The 15000-nt window shown below is 36.4% G+C and overlaps 2 protein-coding genes and 1 long non-coding RNA gene across 5 annotated transcripts in view; 1 reads left to right on the top strand and 2 right to left on the bottom strand.

Annotated features, from left to right (window-relative positions):
* Positions 1-2128: 2128 nt before the first annotated feature.
* On the bottom strand, positions 2129-3973 carry LOC113827095 (uncharacterized). The gene is made up of 2 exons (XM_027379992.2): positions 3282-3973; positions 2129-2742 (listed from the first exon to the last, which is right to left on the bottom strand). Exons 1-2 carry the CDS (start codon positions 3932-3934, stop codon positions 2559-2561), a joined length of 837 nt encoding a protein of 278 aa, XP_027235793.2. The 5' UTR covers positions 3935-3973; the 3' UTR covers positions 2129-2558.
* Positions 3974-5383: 1410 nt separating this feature from the next.
* On the top strand, positions 5384-10792 carry LOC138865052 (uncharacterized). Its single transcript, XR_011399286.1, has 2 exons — positions 5384-5483; positions 10584-10792. It is a non-coding gene; the product is annotated as an uncharacterized lncRNA (long non-coding RNA).
* The window catches only part of LOC113827075 (broad-complex core protein isoforms 1/2/3/4/5), an 8756-nt gene continuing 1442 nt past the window's right edge, over positions 7687-15000 (bottom strand). Inside the window, exons 2-8 of one of the 3 annotated variants that reach the window (XM_027379968.2) lie at positions 13545-13723; positions 12373-12549; positions 12041-12159; positions 11792-11922; positions 11143-11539; positions 10595-10786; positions 7687-7869 (exon numbers count right to left, since the gene is read on the bottom strand). In XM_027379968.2, coding sequence (XP_027235769.2) covers positions 10604-10786; positions 11143-11539; positions 11792-11922; positions 12041-12159; positions 12373-12549; positions 13545-13723 — 1186 coding nt within the window. In that variant the 3' untranslated portion in view covers positions 7687-7869; positions 10595-10603. Of the gene's footprint in view, positions 10787-11142; positions 11540-11791; positions 11923-12040; positions 12160-12372; positions 12550-13544; positions 13724-15000 lie in introns of all 3 variants that reach the window. The other 2 variants (XM_070134188.1, XM_027379969.2) reach the window with 2 other exon arrangements.

Here is a 15000-nt window from a genome sequence, read left to right as displayed (position 1 = left end):
TGCAATACTATAGTACTATATCGTCTCAGTTTCAACTAGCTTCTTATGTCGTTCTTTCACTTCACTGACGTGCAGATCGCTTATTTCACCGCAATATATCAGTACATAAATAGAGAGAGGAAAAAATGCAATTCATAATTCATGCAAAAAGCGATAGTTCCTGTTCTGCAACTCCTTTGTTCACATTCAACTTCTCGTTAAGTCCGTGGTATTGTCTTCATTGATAGATATTTCAGGGGGAAAAAATATGAATATAGCTCTTACCCAACATCTTTTTTTCTTGTTAAAAAAAATATATTCATTTGATATAAGATCGTGTTGGTGTCCTCGTATTGAATGGTATGAAGAACTGTTACCTTAATGGGGAAATGTTACCTTTATGATATGGTATGAAGAATTCTTGCCTTGATGATATTTGTGCTGCATCATAAGAAAAGCTGGTGACGGGTTCTGAATTGGGTAAAATGTGTCTATAGGAACAGCATACACATTAAGGTAGGCATTCCATGCGTATTGGTTGTTTTCATGGGTGTATGTGTCCGTGTGCGTGCGTGCGTGCGTGCGTGTGTGTGTGTGTGTGTGTGTGTGTGTGTGTGTGTGTGTGTGTGTGTGTGTGTGTGTGTGTGTGTGTGTGTGTGTGTGTGTGTGTGTGTGTGTATGAATGTATATATATGTATACATATTCATATATATATATGTGTGTGTGTGTGTGTGTGTACGTATGTGTGTATATATATATATATATATATATATATATATATATATGTGTGTGTGTGTGTGTGTGTGTGTGTGTGTGTGTGTGTGTGTGTGTGTGTGTGTGTGTGTGTGTGTGTGTGTGTGTGTGTGTGTGCATATATATATATATATATATATATATATATATATATATATATATATATATATATATATATATATATACATTTGTATATATACACATATGTTTGTATATATGTATATATATACTTATGCATTTACACACATATATATATATATGTAGGCATGAACAGATATATGTATGTGTACGAATGGGTATCTGTATTACATATAAGTCCACTGAATGGGTTGAGCTTGGGTAGCTTTTTTCTATTCTTTTCATTTTTTTTCCTTTCTTGGTGGGATCCTTTCTTTGATCTCTTCCTCTTTCTTGACTGGATATTCGTGAATCCATACACCTTTTATTAAACCCTTTGCTGTGCTGTGTGGCGCAGCGGTCAGCGTGTTGGTCTAGCAATCTTGGTGACCCGCGTTCAGTCCCGCGCGCTGCCAGTGGATGGTCAATCCCGGCCATTCCTTGCGCACAGGGGGAGATTTAGAAGCAAAATAAAACAGACAGTATGTCACAGCAAAGAATATCCACTGTAACAAATGGAATTAAAACTTAATCTTATTTTCTTTATCTTTAAAATCTTTATCCTTTTCTAATATCCTAAATGTTTTGAGACGCCCAGACGTATCAGTGATTTGTCCTGCAAAGCTCTGAAGCTCTGAGGGCAAAGTGAACAGTCATTCCTCCGGCAAATCAATCCCTTGACTGAAAAGAATAATAATGATAATAAAATGATAATAAAAAAAGAGATCGAGAGTGAGAAAGGAAGAGGAGGGAAGAGGAAAGAGAAAGAGAGATGGCATAAGAGTGAGGGAGGGAATGAGGGGGGATAAGAAAGGATAAGAGAGGATAAGAAAGAAATGTAGCAGAAAGGGAGAAGAATGGAAGAGGGAGAAAGGAGGGAAGTAGGAAAAGGAAGGGAAGCAGGAAGGTAAGAGAGGGAAGGAGGAGGAAATTTGAAAGAATGGGAGAAGAGGAAAGAGAGAAGAGAGGGGAAGAAAAGAGAAGAGAGAGGAGGAAGAAGTGGGAAAAGAGAGGAAGAAGAGGGAAAAGGGGGAGTAGAAGAGGGAGAAAAGAAAACGGGAAAAGAAGAAGAGTTGATAAACAGGATGGAATTATCGGTATCGCGGAAATGCCAAGCTAGAATCTTATCAGCTAAAAATGATAATGTAGGCGGATAGTAAAACCAAAAAAAAATGGCGTTACATTTTCAAAAGTAGTTCTTATTTGTAACCGTATTCTTATCTCTTTCAACTCTCTTATCTCTTTCTTTAGTCTCCCCGAAGGCAAGAGAAACACAAATCACAGCCAACTTTATGGGGAAATAATACAACAAACGCAACATAATACAAAAACAAAATCACCTTATTTTGTTCCTTTTATCCAAGAACTTCTACCATTCTGATAATTATAATGGTAGTAGTAATAATGAAAATAATGATACTGATGATAATCATATCAATGAGAATGATAATAATGATAAGAGTAATAATTATAATAACAATAAAAAGATGATAACAAAACATAATAAAGAACAACAAAAAGATGATAACAAAACATAATAAAGAACAACAGAAAGATGATAACAAAACATAATAAAGAACAACAGAAAGATGATAACAAAACATAATAAAGAACAACAGAAAGATGATAACAAAACATTATATAGAACAACAACAGAAAGATGATAACAAAACACGATATAGATTTACAGGGGGAAAAAAAAGAACACTTAACGACCGACCACCAGAGCAGCAACGAGGAACAGAAGAAGAGTCCACGACGACCGAGCGACCCAGCCTGAGTTCCCGTAGGCGCTGAAGGAGTCCCGTCCGCCGCAGGGAAGGGAGTCACTGCAGCGGAAGTCGCACTCGGATTCGGCTACTTGAGTCGAGGCGCTGAGGGATGACTCGTGCCTGCAGGGAGGAGCGGAGGGGGGGGACATTTTGTAGTGGTGGAAGGTTGGTGGTTGTGTGTGGAGGGGGTGGTTGTGTTCGTGTGTGTGTGTGGGGGGGGGTTGTGTTCGTGTGTGTGTGGCGGGGGGGGGGGGGGTTGTGTTCGTGTGTGTGTGGCGGGGGGGGGGGGTTGTGTTCGTGTGCGTGTGTGGGGGGGGGGGTTGTGTTCGTGTGTGAGGGTGTGTGGTGGTGGTGGTTGCATATTTGTTGACGAAGTGTTCACGAACATTGCCTAAAACATTGTTTAAGGAAATCGTTCAACTTGTCTACGTGTGTGCAAGGCGCGGTTGTGTGCGTGTGTGTAGGGGGGGGGGGGTGTACATGTGTGTAGGGGGAGGTGTACGTGTGTAGGGGGGGTGTACGTGTGTAGGGGGGTGTACGTGTGTAGGGGGGGGGTTGTGTGCGTGTGTGGTGGGGTATGGTGGTGGTGGTTGCATATTTGTTGACAAAGTGTTCACGAACATCGCTTAAAACATTGTTTAAGGAAAGCGTTCACTCACCCACATCCGCAGAGTAGGCCAGTCCCATTGCGCTTAACCAAGTACAGGTCCTTCTCGGGGTAAACCCTGTTGCAGGTCGCAGCACAGGCGTTTACAGTTGCCTCTGGAACGTTCAAGTAAGCGAGTTCCTCCTGTACGTCTCCGTCTGTGTAGCACCCTAATTGAAATAAGTTTATATGGGTCGATGGTTGTGTTGTTTCAACCGTAACAACCTTTGTAGGAGTCGTCGTTGTTTGTCGAGTGGTCGTTTCGGGCTCGTCACACTCGCCTTCCTTATGAAGTATAAGGTACACGCTGATGGAGCTCTCGCCGCCGCATTTCTCTTCGCTGTCAGGGCACGTTTTGCAGAAGAAATCGTTCATCGTCCCCGAGCCGTTCCCGAGAGCAGCCTGGCCTCCGCAGCCACACACGAGGCGCTCATTCATGTCGATCACCTTCGCGAAGACCAAAAGCGTCTCTGGGTCTTCCCGCAGACACAGCATCGCGCAAGTAGTGGCCGACCTCTCTTCGTGGTCCTCGTGGTGGATCTCGAGCTTGTCGTAGTTCAGGAAATCCTCGTTGTAGCAGTACTTGTAGTCGAGGCAGAAAGCAGCCGAAGGGACAAAATTCATGGCTAATATGCAGACGATCAGAAGACAAGTTAGCGACGTCATGGTGCAGAAGATGCTAGCGCAGTACTGATGATCCCCGCCGTAAGGTTTATCATGCACCCTCGGAATGGCGTAATCTTGCTGATAAGCGCATATACCTTGGGGATTCTTTTTAGCGTCACTGATAAGATAGTGAACGGAAGTGGAACACGTTATCTTATAGATTGTGTTTGTATTTTGGCGTGCAAATGAATGGGGTTTTCTGAAATCGAATTCCCATTACCGAAATTTAGATATGGAATTGGATCTTTGCCTGAATTTGATAACCAAAACCTGTGGACAGTTCATTTCATATTCAACAGTCATCTTCAAGGAAAGATGTCTGAAAACAGAAGTATACCGGAAATATGTAGTGTATGTATGTACGTGTGTGTGCGTATTTCTGGCGTGTGCGTGTATGCATGTGTTTGTGTACGTGTGTGTGTGTGTGTGTGTGTGTGTAGGTGAATATCTGGTGGTACGAACCTGGAGCAGAAAGATGAAATCCAAACGCCAGGAGTGAGAGAGAGAGAGAGAGAGAGAGAGAGAGAGAGAGAGAGAGAGAGAGAGAGAGAGAGAGAGAGAGAGAGAGAGAGAGAGAGAGAGACGATATCATCAAAACATCGATCAGACAACTTCCGAAGCCACTTGGCAGAACGGGCGCCCTTACGTTATCTCTTCCTCGTATCTCAGGCGTAAGCTCTTCGAAAGACAGCTGAAGGAATTCCCTCGAGGACGATGAGTCAGCTGGTTATACGACACACGCTTATCTGGGCTTAAAGGCGTCGCGTTATGTTACTTGGGGCGAAAATGCGTTAGTTAAGGATACAGATAAACACACATCAAACACCCAAACATAAACACACACATGCATGCATACATGTATATGTATACATACATATACATATATGTATGTGTACATATGTGTAATATATATATATATATATATATATATATATATATATATACATATATACATATAAATACACATCACATACATACATACATACACACATACACACACACACACACACACACACACAGACACACACACACACACATACACACACACACACACACACACACACACACACACACACACACACACACATATATATATATATATATATATATATATATATATATATATATATATATATATATATATATATATATATATATATATGATGTTTTTTTATACTAACATATGTATACCTTTTCTCAATTGCAATTGAACTAGGTTCATTGTGGATTCAACATTTTACACTAGACAAATAATAATTATCCAAAACTTTTCAACAATCGTTCACTAAATGACAATCCTTACATATATTCAAAAATCATTTCATTCTTTACTGACAATTCACTAATTCTTTTAACATTTTACAAAAACTAAATAATAATCTGTAAAACGTTGTCAGGACGAAATTTTCACTTCTGGTGTTTTTCGCCGATCGAAACACTCCATAATTTGCCGAATTCGAAACAAGTACCGAATCAACGAATACGAGATAGTGTTGTGCTACTGATGTCGCTCCACACACGATATGTTTCCTGCAGTTCGTCCCTTAATGTAAGTTTACACATAATGGAAATATTAATGACTGTTACTTCTGTTACTTATTTTAACGATGGTTGAATACATTGTTTTCGAATGATGATTGTTTCAATCACATCTTTGAAAGGTTTTGTTGACTCTTGAAGGCATTCAGAGATACGTGGCAATTGACAAGTTTCGTGAATTGTCAAATCAAAATAAGTGATTGTTGAATGGGTTCAGAAAATGGTTGAAGACATTTGTCATTCCAAGTCTTGAATGTTGAGAGCAAATGGTAAATTGTCCAATTCTAAATTAATAAATTATATAAACACACACACACACACACACACACACACACACACACACACACACACACACACACACACACACACACACACACACACACACACACACACACACACACACACACACACACACACACACACAACCACACACAACCACACACAACCACACACAACCACACACAACCACACACAACCACACACAACCACACACAACCACACACAACCACACACAACCACACACAACCACACACACACACACACACACACACACACACACACACACACACACACACACACACACACACACACACACACACACACACACACACACACACACACACACACACACACACACACACACACACACACATATATTGCGGGAGAAGTGATGGGTGTCTATTGTGAGCCATGATGATGACATTGGTTTACTCAGTAGACTTGGACTTTGAAAACTCCAGAACCTCTGTTCAGAATTTCTCTTTTTTTCTTTCTTTCTCTTTTAATTAACTTAGTTCTCATTAAAACAGAGTTTTGAAATGTTTATCAGGTATGAACAAAATGGTAAATGTTGCAAATTCTTAATCGCACAAAATCAAAACAAGCATTCCAACATAATTAAGGAGATGGAAAAGCATTCCAAGAAAATTAAAGAGATAGAACAAGGGTACAATTACTTTATAGTGAGTTTGAATTGTATTAGAATATTAGGCATCTTTAATTAATATGTTTTGTTTGTAACCTATACTTTTACATACTCTTGTAAGAACCATTTGGCACTTTGGAAATGATAAAAAATAGGTCTGCACTGTTACCTGCTTCATAAAAAATATTTTATTCAAAACAAGAGATTCTCAGTAGGTCTAAACAGAAACATTAGCACGTATGTGGTGGAGTACTAAAACAAAATCTGTATTATATTATTTTATTTTTCATAAGAAAAATATATATATATATTTATTTATCACAATATTCTTCCACCAGGTTTCTTTCGGATACCTTAAAGAAATAAAAAGTCCAACCAATATTGGAAAATATTAACAAAAGTATCTGATTGAAAAAACATGACAGTTCACATGCTTCAGTCTATCAATATCTATTAACTATATTACACTGATGGGAAATCCAAAACAGCTAAAGGTCTGTCTAAAAAGCACATAATTCTTTTGGGACATTTTAAGTTATTTGGACGGAAAAAATAAAGCCACTCATCGTAATCCTATATAAAAATGGTCAGCCTGTTTAATAAATAGTAACACTTTGAACTTTCCTTCCACTGTCTGCTATGCTGTTAACACTACTCATAATAATAATGCAGCATAAGCGAGACTGATATATTTGTATTGTCTATATTAAGACACATCAACAAAGTTACAAGACCTTCCATCTTTGTAAATGAAGCTAAATGTAAAATATCCTTTTCACACCAAGCATGGTCTAGAGTCAAACTCGTTAGATGCAAAATGCTACAAAGTTTACGCAACAAAAGTAGCCATAGATCCAGTATTTTTGGTTTATACTTTGATGACCTGGGTGCCTGAATTAAATTTTCACTTAATGCAATAAACAATCCATATCCAACGGCACAATAAATGCTTGGCTCCTAAGTATTATTAGTAATGATTATGAGAAATTATGAATTCACTGCAGATTCAGATTAAAGGCATCATATTTCTTTTCCTTTAACTAGAATAGCTATTTCCTCTACCTATTCTAAACTCTCTAAGCGAACTCTTAAAGTTGTAAAACCAGTCATCAAGATGGTAAAGATAAGTGTACATACATACAGACTTCCTCCATATCCACTAATAAGCCCCATACACATCAGTATACGAATTTAGGAGGCTCTGCAACAACCCATAATCTTAACAACTTTCAATTTCATGCCTTTTGGAACACAGCAATCAACAGATAATTTTTTTATTTTCTAAATCTCTCTAAACCTACTGACACAATGATTTTGTAATTTTAGTTGCCAATACCAAGACTCTCTACAGTTGTCAGTCATGTAAATCCAAAAACAAGTAGTTGACATTCTAAACTCCTTACCTGTGCAACAGTCACTTTTTTCATGATTTTCCATAAAGACAGAAAATATTATATCCTTTCCATATCAACTGTAAATGTTAAAAATTAAGCATTAGCACTGGCTCAAATATAGTATTCCCTACAACAAAACACTAAATAAAGAGTTCAAACAAACAGTCAATAGTCACAAACAAATATCTAAGTAAGAATTTTTTGTGTGACAATTAGACATACTTTCAAATGAAAACTGTATCACACTAATCTTGGAAGACAACTGTATTCCTGCAGAAACAAGGCCCAAAAAATATATGAAGCATTTCCAGCTTTTTCTACTTATCCTTTCTTCCCCAACGACCTTTAACGCTCGTCTTCTTTTAGTTATTTCCCTTAATTCTACAAAACACAGAAAAAATATGGGTTTTATTTCTTACCCAATGACCTTTTGAGCTGGTCTTCTTTTTGTTATTTCCCCTCACTCAACAATACACAGAAAAAATATGGATTTCAAGGATTCTTCCATGTGTACAAAATTAACAGCACCAAATAATATATGGTATTATTGAACATTCACTCGTATGTGATACTTTTTCAATCTTCCTTTCCATTTTTATTTTCTTTATTTTTCTTTATTTCAAATTCTAATTTCCATTTATTTTCTCTATTTTCCCCTTCAAAACTTTAATTTCTCTTTTTTCACTTGAAATGAAATATTTTTTTATTTACACCTTTCCCTATTCTTCAGTGTTTCTCCATTTCTTTTCATCATCATCATTCACTTTTTCATATTTCATTTTCTGATTTTTCCTGTTTATTTCCATATTTTTTTCTTTTGCTTTCTATTGTTTTCATCCTTTCTTGAAACATATTTCTTGAATCTCTGTAATATTTTTTTCCTGAAACATGACACTTTACCAGTTCTCACCCTTAGAAAAAGTATAACCAATTCTACTAAATAATAGATTTGAATATGTGAGATGAGATGATATTAGATGAGGTGAGATGAGTGAGTCGAGCTAGGGTGAGGCAAGATACAGTGAGGTGAGGTAAGATGAGATGAGATAAGGCAAGACAAGGTAACATAAGGTACAGTGAGGTGACGAACTATAATGTGATATAAAACAAGGCAAAGGAAGGCATGTTAATGTTAGGTATTCCAAGGTATGAGTATCAAAATATCAAGTTACTTATGCTGCGCTATGGTATGGTAAGGCAAAGTAAGATGAGCAAGGTAAGGTAAAAAGTAAGGTAAGCTGAGGCAAGCTGAGGTGATGTAAGGTAAGGTAAGATAAGGTAAAGTAAGGTAAGGTAAGTTATATTAAAGTAATTAAAAGTAAGTTAAGTAAAGCATATTTGTATATCAAGCTAACCTATGCTAAGGCATGATAAAGAAAGATAATGTAGGGTAAGGTAAGAGAAGAGAAGGGAACGGTAAGGAAGGGAAGGGAAGGGTATGGTATGTTACATATAGTAAAGTTCAGTAATAGAAGATAAAAAAATATTACAAGGGAAGAAACCACATTACCTGATTTGCTATGGTAAGAAAGGTTTGACAGCACAAAAGGTAGTGTGCAGTACAAAAGAGTAACTTAAAGCACTATAGAGTAAGGTAAGATCACACCTTCAGCAGGTTAGGTTAGATTCAATAAGGCAAAGGTAAGCCACAGCAAATTGAGACAATGCAAGGCAAGGTGACACAGTAAGGTTAGGGAAAGTAAAGTATGGTAAGGTAAAGTTAGTTCTAAAAAAAACATATTAGCAGAGCATTACCTTTCTCCGGAGATAAACCTAATCTTTTAACTTGTGGAGCTAAATGCACTTGGCTACTCTTGTAATTTTCCCAAAGTCTTATGATGAATAAATCAGAAACTATTTGTCTTGGACCAAATATTAGCATTTTACAGACAGCAGCTACAAAAAAATTGTTGCATTCTTTTGAAAATAGTATTTTCATACTACACAGATTTCACCTCAGGTCACCGGAAAAAAGTAGTGTTCGCTGTAATATTGCTTTGAAAAATGTACATTTAAATGGCCGCCCAAGTATTTAGCCACAAAAGGAGGCAATTAGTAGACCTTGTGACCTCATCTGAATTCACTTTTTCTTGTTTTCAGGAAAAATGTTTTTTTTTTTACTAATGTTATCAATATTGATGTTATTATCACAGCCATTATAATGATTATAATTATTTTAACATTATGGACAGCAATTTAAATTTTTATCTATTTTTTTTTTCTTCTTCTTTTTCTTTTTTTTTCTTTTTTTTGAAAATGAAGGGAAAGGGTAAGCAAGTGAGATAGGTATTACTAGGTATTGACTCATTAATGACAGCACTTGTGCAGCCAATAAATAAACTAAATTCACATGGGGTATGGCATGTCTATACATGCCATCTCCAGCAGTAGCAAGTTAATAAACCTTTAAAAATGAATTACCTCCATTTACAAAACCTTAATTTCCATATTGCAATGATTTTAAAAAACTTGTATATATTAAGCTTATAAATGAAATCCAAAAATGCTGAATTATTAACTTTTGCCAAAATTTCTTTTGCACATTCTAGCAACCCATCCTTTTTCCTTATTCTATACTTGTCAAATTTCCTTTTTTTCATTTGCAAACTATTTTCTAGTAGGTAATATTACTTATCTAGGACATTTTGCAACTCTCCTCACTTTTAGATAAAAATTTATGTGTGCAGTTAGAAACACTCAGCCACTTGTAAGTGTTACCTTTCTTCTTAACAAAGTCCTCCTAAATTTCTTTGTGACTTCATATCAATACGAATGTAATGTTTATTTTCAGAGTAATCGTACCTCAACACCTTAATGATGCTCTTCAAGACGTGAGCTGTGTTGGAGCTCTTCTTTAACTCCTCCTCCTCCCCCCATGGGACTGTATGTTTCACCGTTTTTCTGATGTGGCTGAGTGGGAGCAATGTGTGCCGTGTGTTGCGGCTGTGGCGCAGCAAAACTCTGTATGCTTCTTCCTTCTAATGTTGGAGTACTCTGCGGATGAAAGTGCGTGATATCTTGTTTTAAATTCTAAATCTCCTTTGAAAAAAAATGTGCTCTAAGTCTTAAAGTGGCTTTCATATCATAATTTTTTTCATAATGTATTTATGTATATATATTCCTGGAGCAATCATTTGAACAAATTTCACCTTCACTCTACTGCAAGCTGCAACAAAATTGTTTAAAAATCCCAGCAAATACTTCTGTTGTAAAGTGCTAATACTTCAGTGCAGATTGTGAATTGTCATCATTACAATTAAAGAAGAAGAAACAAAAGAAGAAAAAACAAATCTTTTACTGTCATTATAAGCATAATATTTTCACTAGTAGCTGACATAGTCTAGGCTTACCTGTTTCATATATTCCATGTCAACATTAACAAACTCATATGGTGTCTTCATACTTTCCTCTAGTGGCAAACTCGCTTGAACTGGTCCTGGCTTTTTAATTACCTTCCCCTGCACTATGAATGTGGGAAAGGTAGATGACTCAGGAGTTATGGGAGTACCTGCACTTTGAGACTTGCTTACTGCAGTTGGAGTAGTGCTAACTTGTGTGACGTCGGTAGCTGGAGCACAGAAACTGTTTGTCGAGGTGAGGAAGTCATTTATCGTGTTGGCTATGGCAAGGTCTTCATTGCTGGGATGCATGGTGATATTTTCAGAGGGAACCAAGCCAGTCACCTGAAGTACCTCAGCTGCCTTCAATAGGGACTTGACCTCTCCTGCTCCAACAGTCACCTCACCCCTGAAATGGGCTCTTGAAAGTAAGCAGTCTATATTTTCAAAGTAAGCAGTCTTTATTTTTCAACTAATATAGTGGTATATTCAATTACCCCCATTCTCTATCTGACATGATATACAATATACATTTAATATATGAATATACATATGAATTGTAATGAGAGCAGAAACTGAGTAAACCCATATATATATCATATTTATCAATCAAGTTTTCTATATAACATGAAAAAAATTCAAAGAAATCTAATATCCTTACTTGTAGATATAATTTATTATGTTCACAAGCTCCTCAAATTTGACATCATGTGGCATAATAATAATAGGGTGTTGGCATGGGTTATCCTGTAGTACACCCTTAAAGTATGGGCTCATGGCAGACAGCACAGACTGTAAAGTATAACAGACACAAATTAAACATCTCTTAAACTGCTTATCCATTTTCCATCTGAATCAGTTTTGCCAACTGATAAAGCCTTTTTTAGTGTGTAAAGACGGTACTTTTTACCTTGTGGGCTTTAACAGAATGCCCCTGAGCAGTCAGAGTGACATCCACGAACACTTCATCTTGGGCAAGAGCTGACAGCACAGTCATTAAGTGATTATTGTGTTGCAGATGGTAATGCTCTGTAGAACAAGGAGACAACATTCATTCTTTATACTTATGTTTATTTTGCATAAGTTTCAGTGAATATTTAATATAAAACATCTTTTTATTTTATAATAGCAAACTACAGTATTAGAGTAAACTTATTCATTATTTCTTGTAATTTAAAATCTTAAACTCAACTTGTTTACCAACTCTGTGTTTACTTTCTGTTTAACTTATTCTCCTCTCACCTTCCTCCGCATCCTCCTTTCGTTCTGTCAGACTCAGAGCATAGACTAATGTACCTGGCTTTTGTTGCAAGGGAGCGGCTCTAGGGTCAGGTTCACCAAGGACGGGTTCTGGCACGAGGGTCATAGGGGAGTCATTGCTCTGGCTGCACTCCACTTCATCCGAGTCCTCAGTGTTAGCTGTTATTTACAAACCAGAGAGTCAGAATCAAGACTTATAGAACTTTTTTTTTTAAATCCTGAAATGCACAGAGAACTATGCTAAAACAATTTTACATAGGGCAATAGTTCTTGGCACACAGCACTCAATGTGAGAAGTTTTGAAATGATCCATATAAGGAAATTTTGTCTTCAAAAGGAATATATAGTATCCACAACAATATCAGGGTTCTTGCAAAATAAAATGAAAAAATTTAAGACCTTTTTAAGACCTTAAGAATCACACCAAATGCTTTTTAAGACCTGGAGCCACTTGCTGCTGAAAACACACTTGCCCATTAGTGCATTCCTTGTTGCATCGGTGACCAAGATAAAAAAAAAAAAAAAAATCACTGATTTTTCCAAAGGCTCTGGGCTAGATTGCATGCCAGATTTTCCTTTTTTTCTCTCTCTCTTTTTTTTTATGACCCATAAGTAAATGGTAACAGTTATATGTACATCTAGGCCCAGGACAGATTTACAACATTTTAAGGCCTGCAACAGAAAAAGCTCTGTTTTTTAGACTTTTTAAGGCCTTAAATTTTAAGGCCTTAAATTTGAAAATATATATATATATTTATGACATTCTTAGAATTTTTTAAGGATGCACCATAACCCTGAATATAAAGGTGCCATAAGATAATGACAGTTCAATTTCCTTTAAACAGGCATGACTCTATATCAAAATGTACATTCATTCATGACATGTGGTCCATATTCTCACCCTTTTACAATATCTTGTATGCCATCAGTGTCAGGAACTGATAATCACCTATAACAATGTCATAAGAGTTTTGCTTACAACTTATTTCTATCACCACATTACTATAAAAAGAAATAGGGTGTTCTAGAAAGAGAAAGACTAAATAGTCTACATATAAGAAGGAAATGTACTTTTACATGATCTTTACTTATATCCAAAGAATAACAATGAACTACAGCATATTTAAAGTCAAGTAAAAAATGAAATGGCAAACCTTTCTCCGAGCGTCTCCCTCTGACCATGTACCGTATAGCTTCCTTTTCAACTTTGTATAGTTTAGCAGCCTTGTCATATCCCATTTTTTTGTTAATAACATCTTTCACTGCTTTCTCTAACTCATCCTCCACGTATGATTCCCTCGGTCTCTTTCCGCTTCTCTTGGCTTCGTATTGTCTGAAAAGTGTCAAAAGAGAATTAAAAGAAAAAAAAAATAGACTGCCTCAAATCATGCATTCTTTATTATAATGCTGTCACAAAGGAGTAAATTATTAGACTACCTGACATTCATGTTTTCCTTATTCATTGATTTTCCAGGGAAGTATTTTTTGTTTTTAATGCAATTATTATTGTTGGTCATGTTATTATCCTTATTATCATTAATTGTATTATTAAACAAAAATAATAGTAATGAAATAAATACTTTTCTCTCTAAAAATTCAAGAAATGGGGCAGATAAGGGAAACCAGGTAGGCCATTTCTGGAGCCATTCATCTATAAACAAAATAAAAAGAAAGAATATCACCTTTGACTGTGTTTTCGTACATGCATCAACATCAATGGTTCAATAAACAATGGAAAAAGGTTTAATGCTCCTTTAATTCATATTAGTAATGGTACCAGAAGTCTCAAAACTACTTCATCTAATGTTAACATCCAGGTGAAGTAGATTTACAAGCAAATATTACTACTATGCTGAGAATCCTGTCTTTCACCCACAGAAATCTTACATAAATCATCCATTAGTATATAATAATGTACCTAATTCTAACTTTGACAATTATTAGTTTCAATGACCCACATCTATGGATAGGGTATGGGCTATTTGATTTAACCTGTAAAATTGTTCACAACTAATGAATCCACTGTATGTATATGTAGGTTTCATTCAATTCGTTTGAACATATTTTGTCCTATTTTGGCATGAAGGATGCTCTACCATGATATGATAGGATGTGACAGAACATCATCCCAGCATGACAGGCCTAATCCTAGTAGCAGATGTGTCAAGCAATCCCTATGGCCTTACATTTCTTTAGCAATCTAGCAAAGGCTAGCAAACCTCTATTACATGTGGTCTGGTGGGACAGAGCTTGGATAGTTTCCTTATAGTTATAGTTTCTACATATCAAGAACATTCTGGAAAGAGTGTCACTGATGACAGGTAGGCCCCATTTTTTAATGATTTAATCTGTACATAAAATCTAATATTTTCATTTTCAAGGTAAATTTCATGCTGCCTAACTGTCACTGGCCTTTGCCTGGCCTCTCTGCATCTCAACACCCATAATAATTAATAAAGAAATATCTACTACACTCAAGAGTAAGATAGAGCTTGTAGACCCTCTCTGGTAATTTATCCTCAAATTAAGAACTAATCCAGAATTATTTATCTAATACAAACATAAAATAATGTTATTAGCTGTTCTAACACAAACAGCATTGATAAATCT

The sequence above is a fragment of the Penaeus vannamei genome, chromosome 19, assembly GCF_042767895.1.
Source record: "Penaeus vannamei isolate JL-2024 chromosome 19, ASM4276789v1, whole genome shotgun sequence".
Lineage (NCBI taxonomy): Eukaryota > Metazoa > Arthropoda > Malacostraca > Decapoda > Penaeidae > Penaeus > Penaeus vannamei.
The sequence above is the reverse complement of the archived record's forward strand: the minus strand, read 5'-3'. Positions and strand labels throughout refer to the sequence as shown.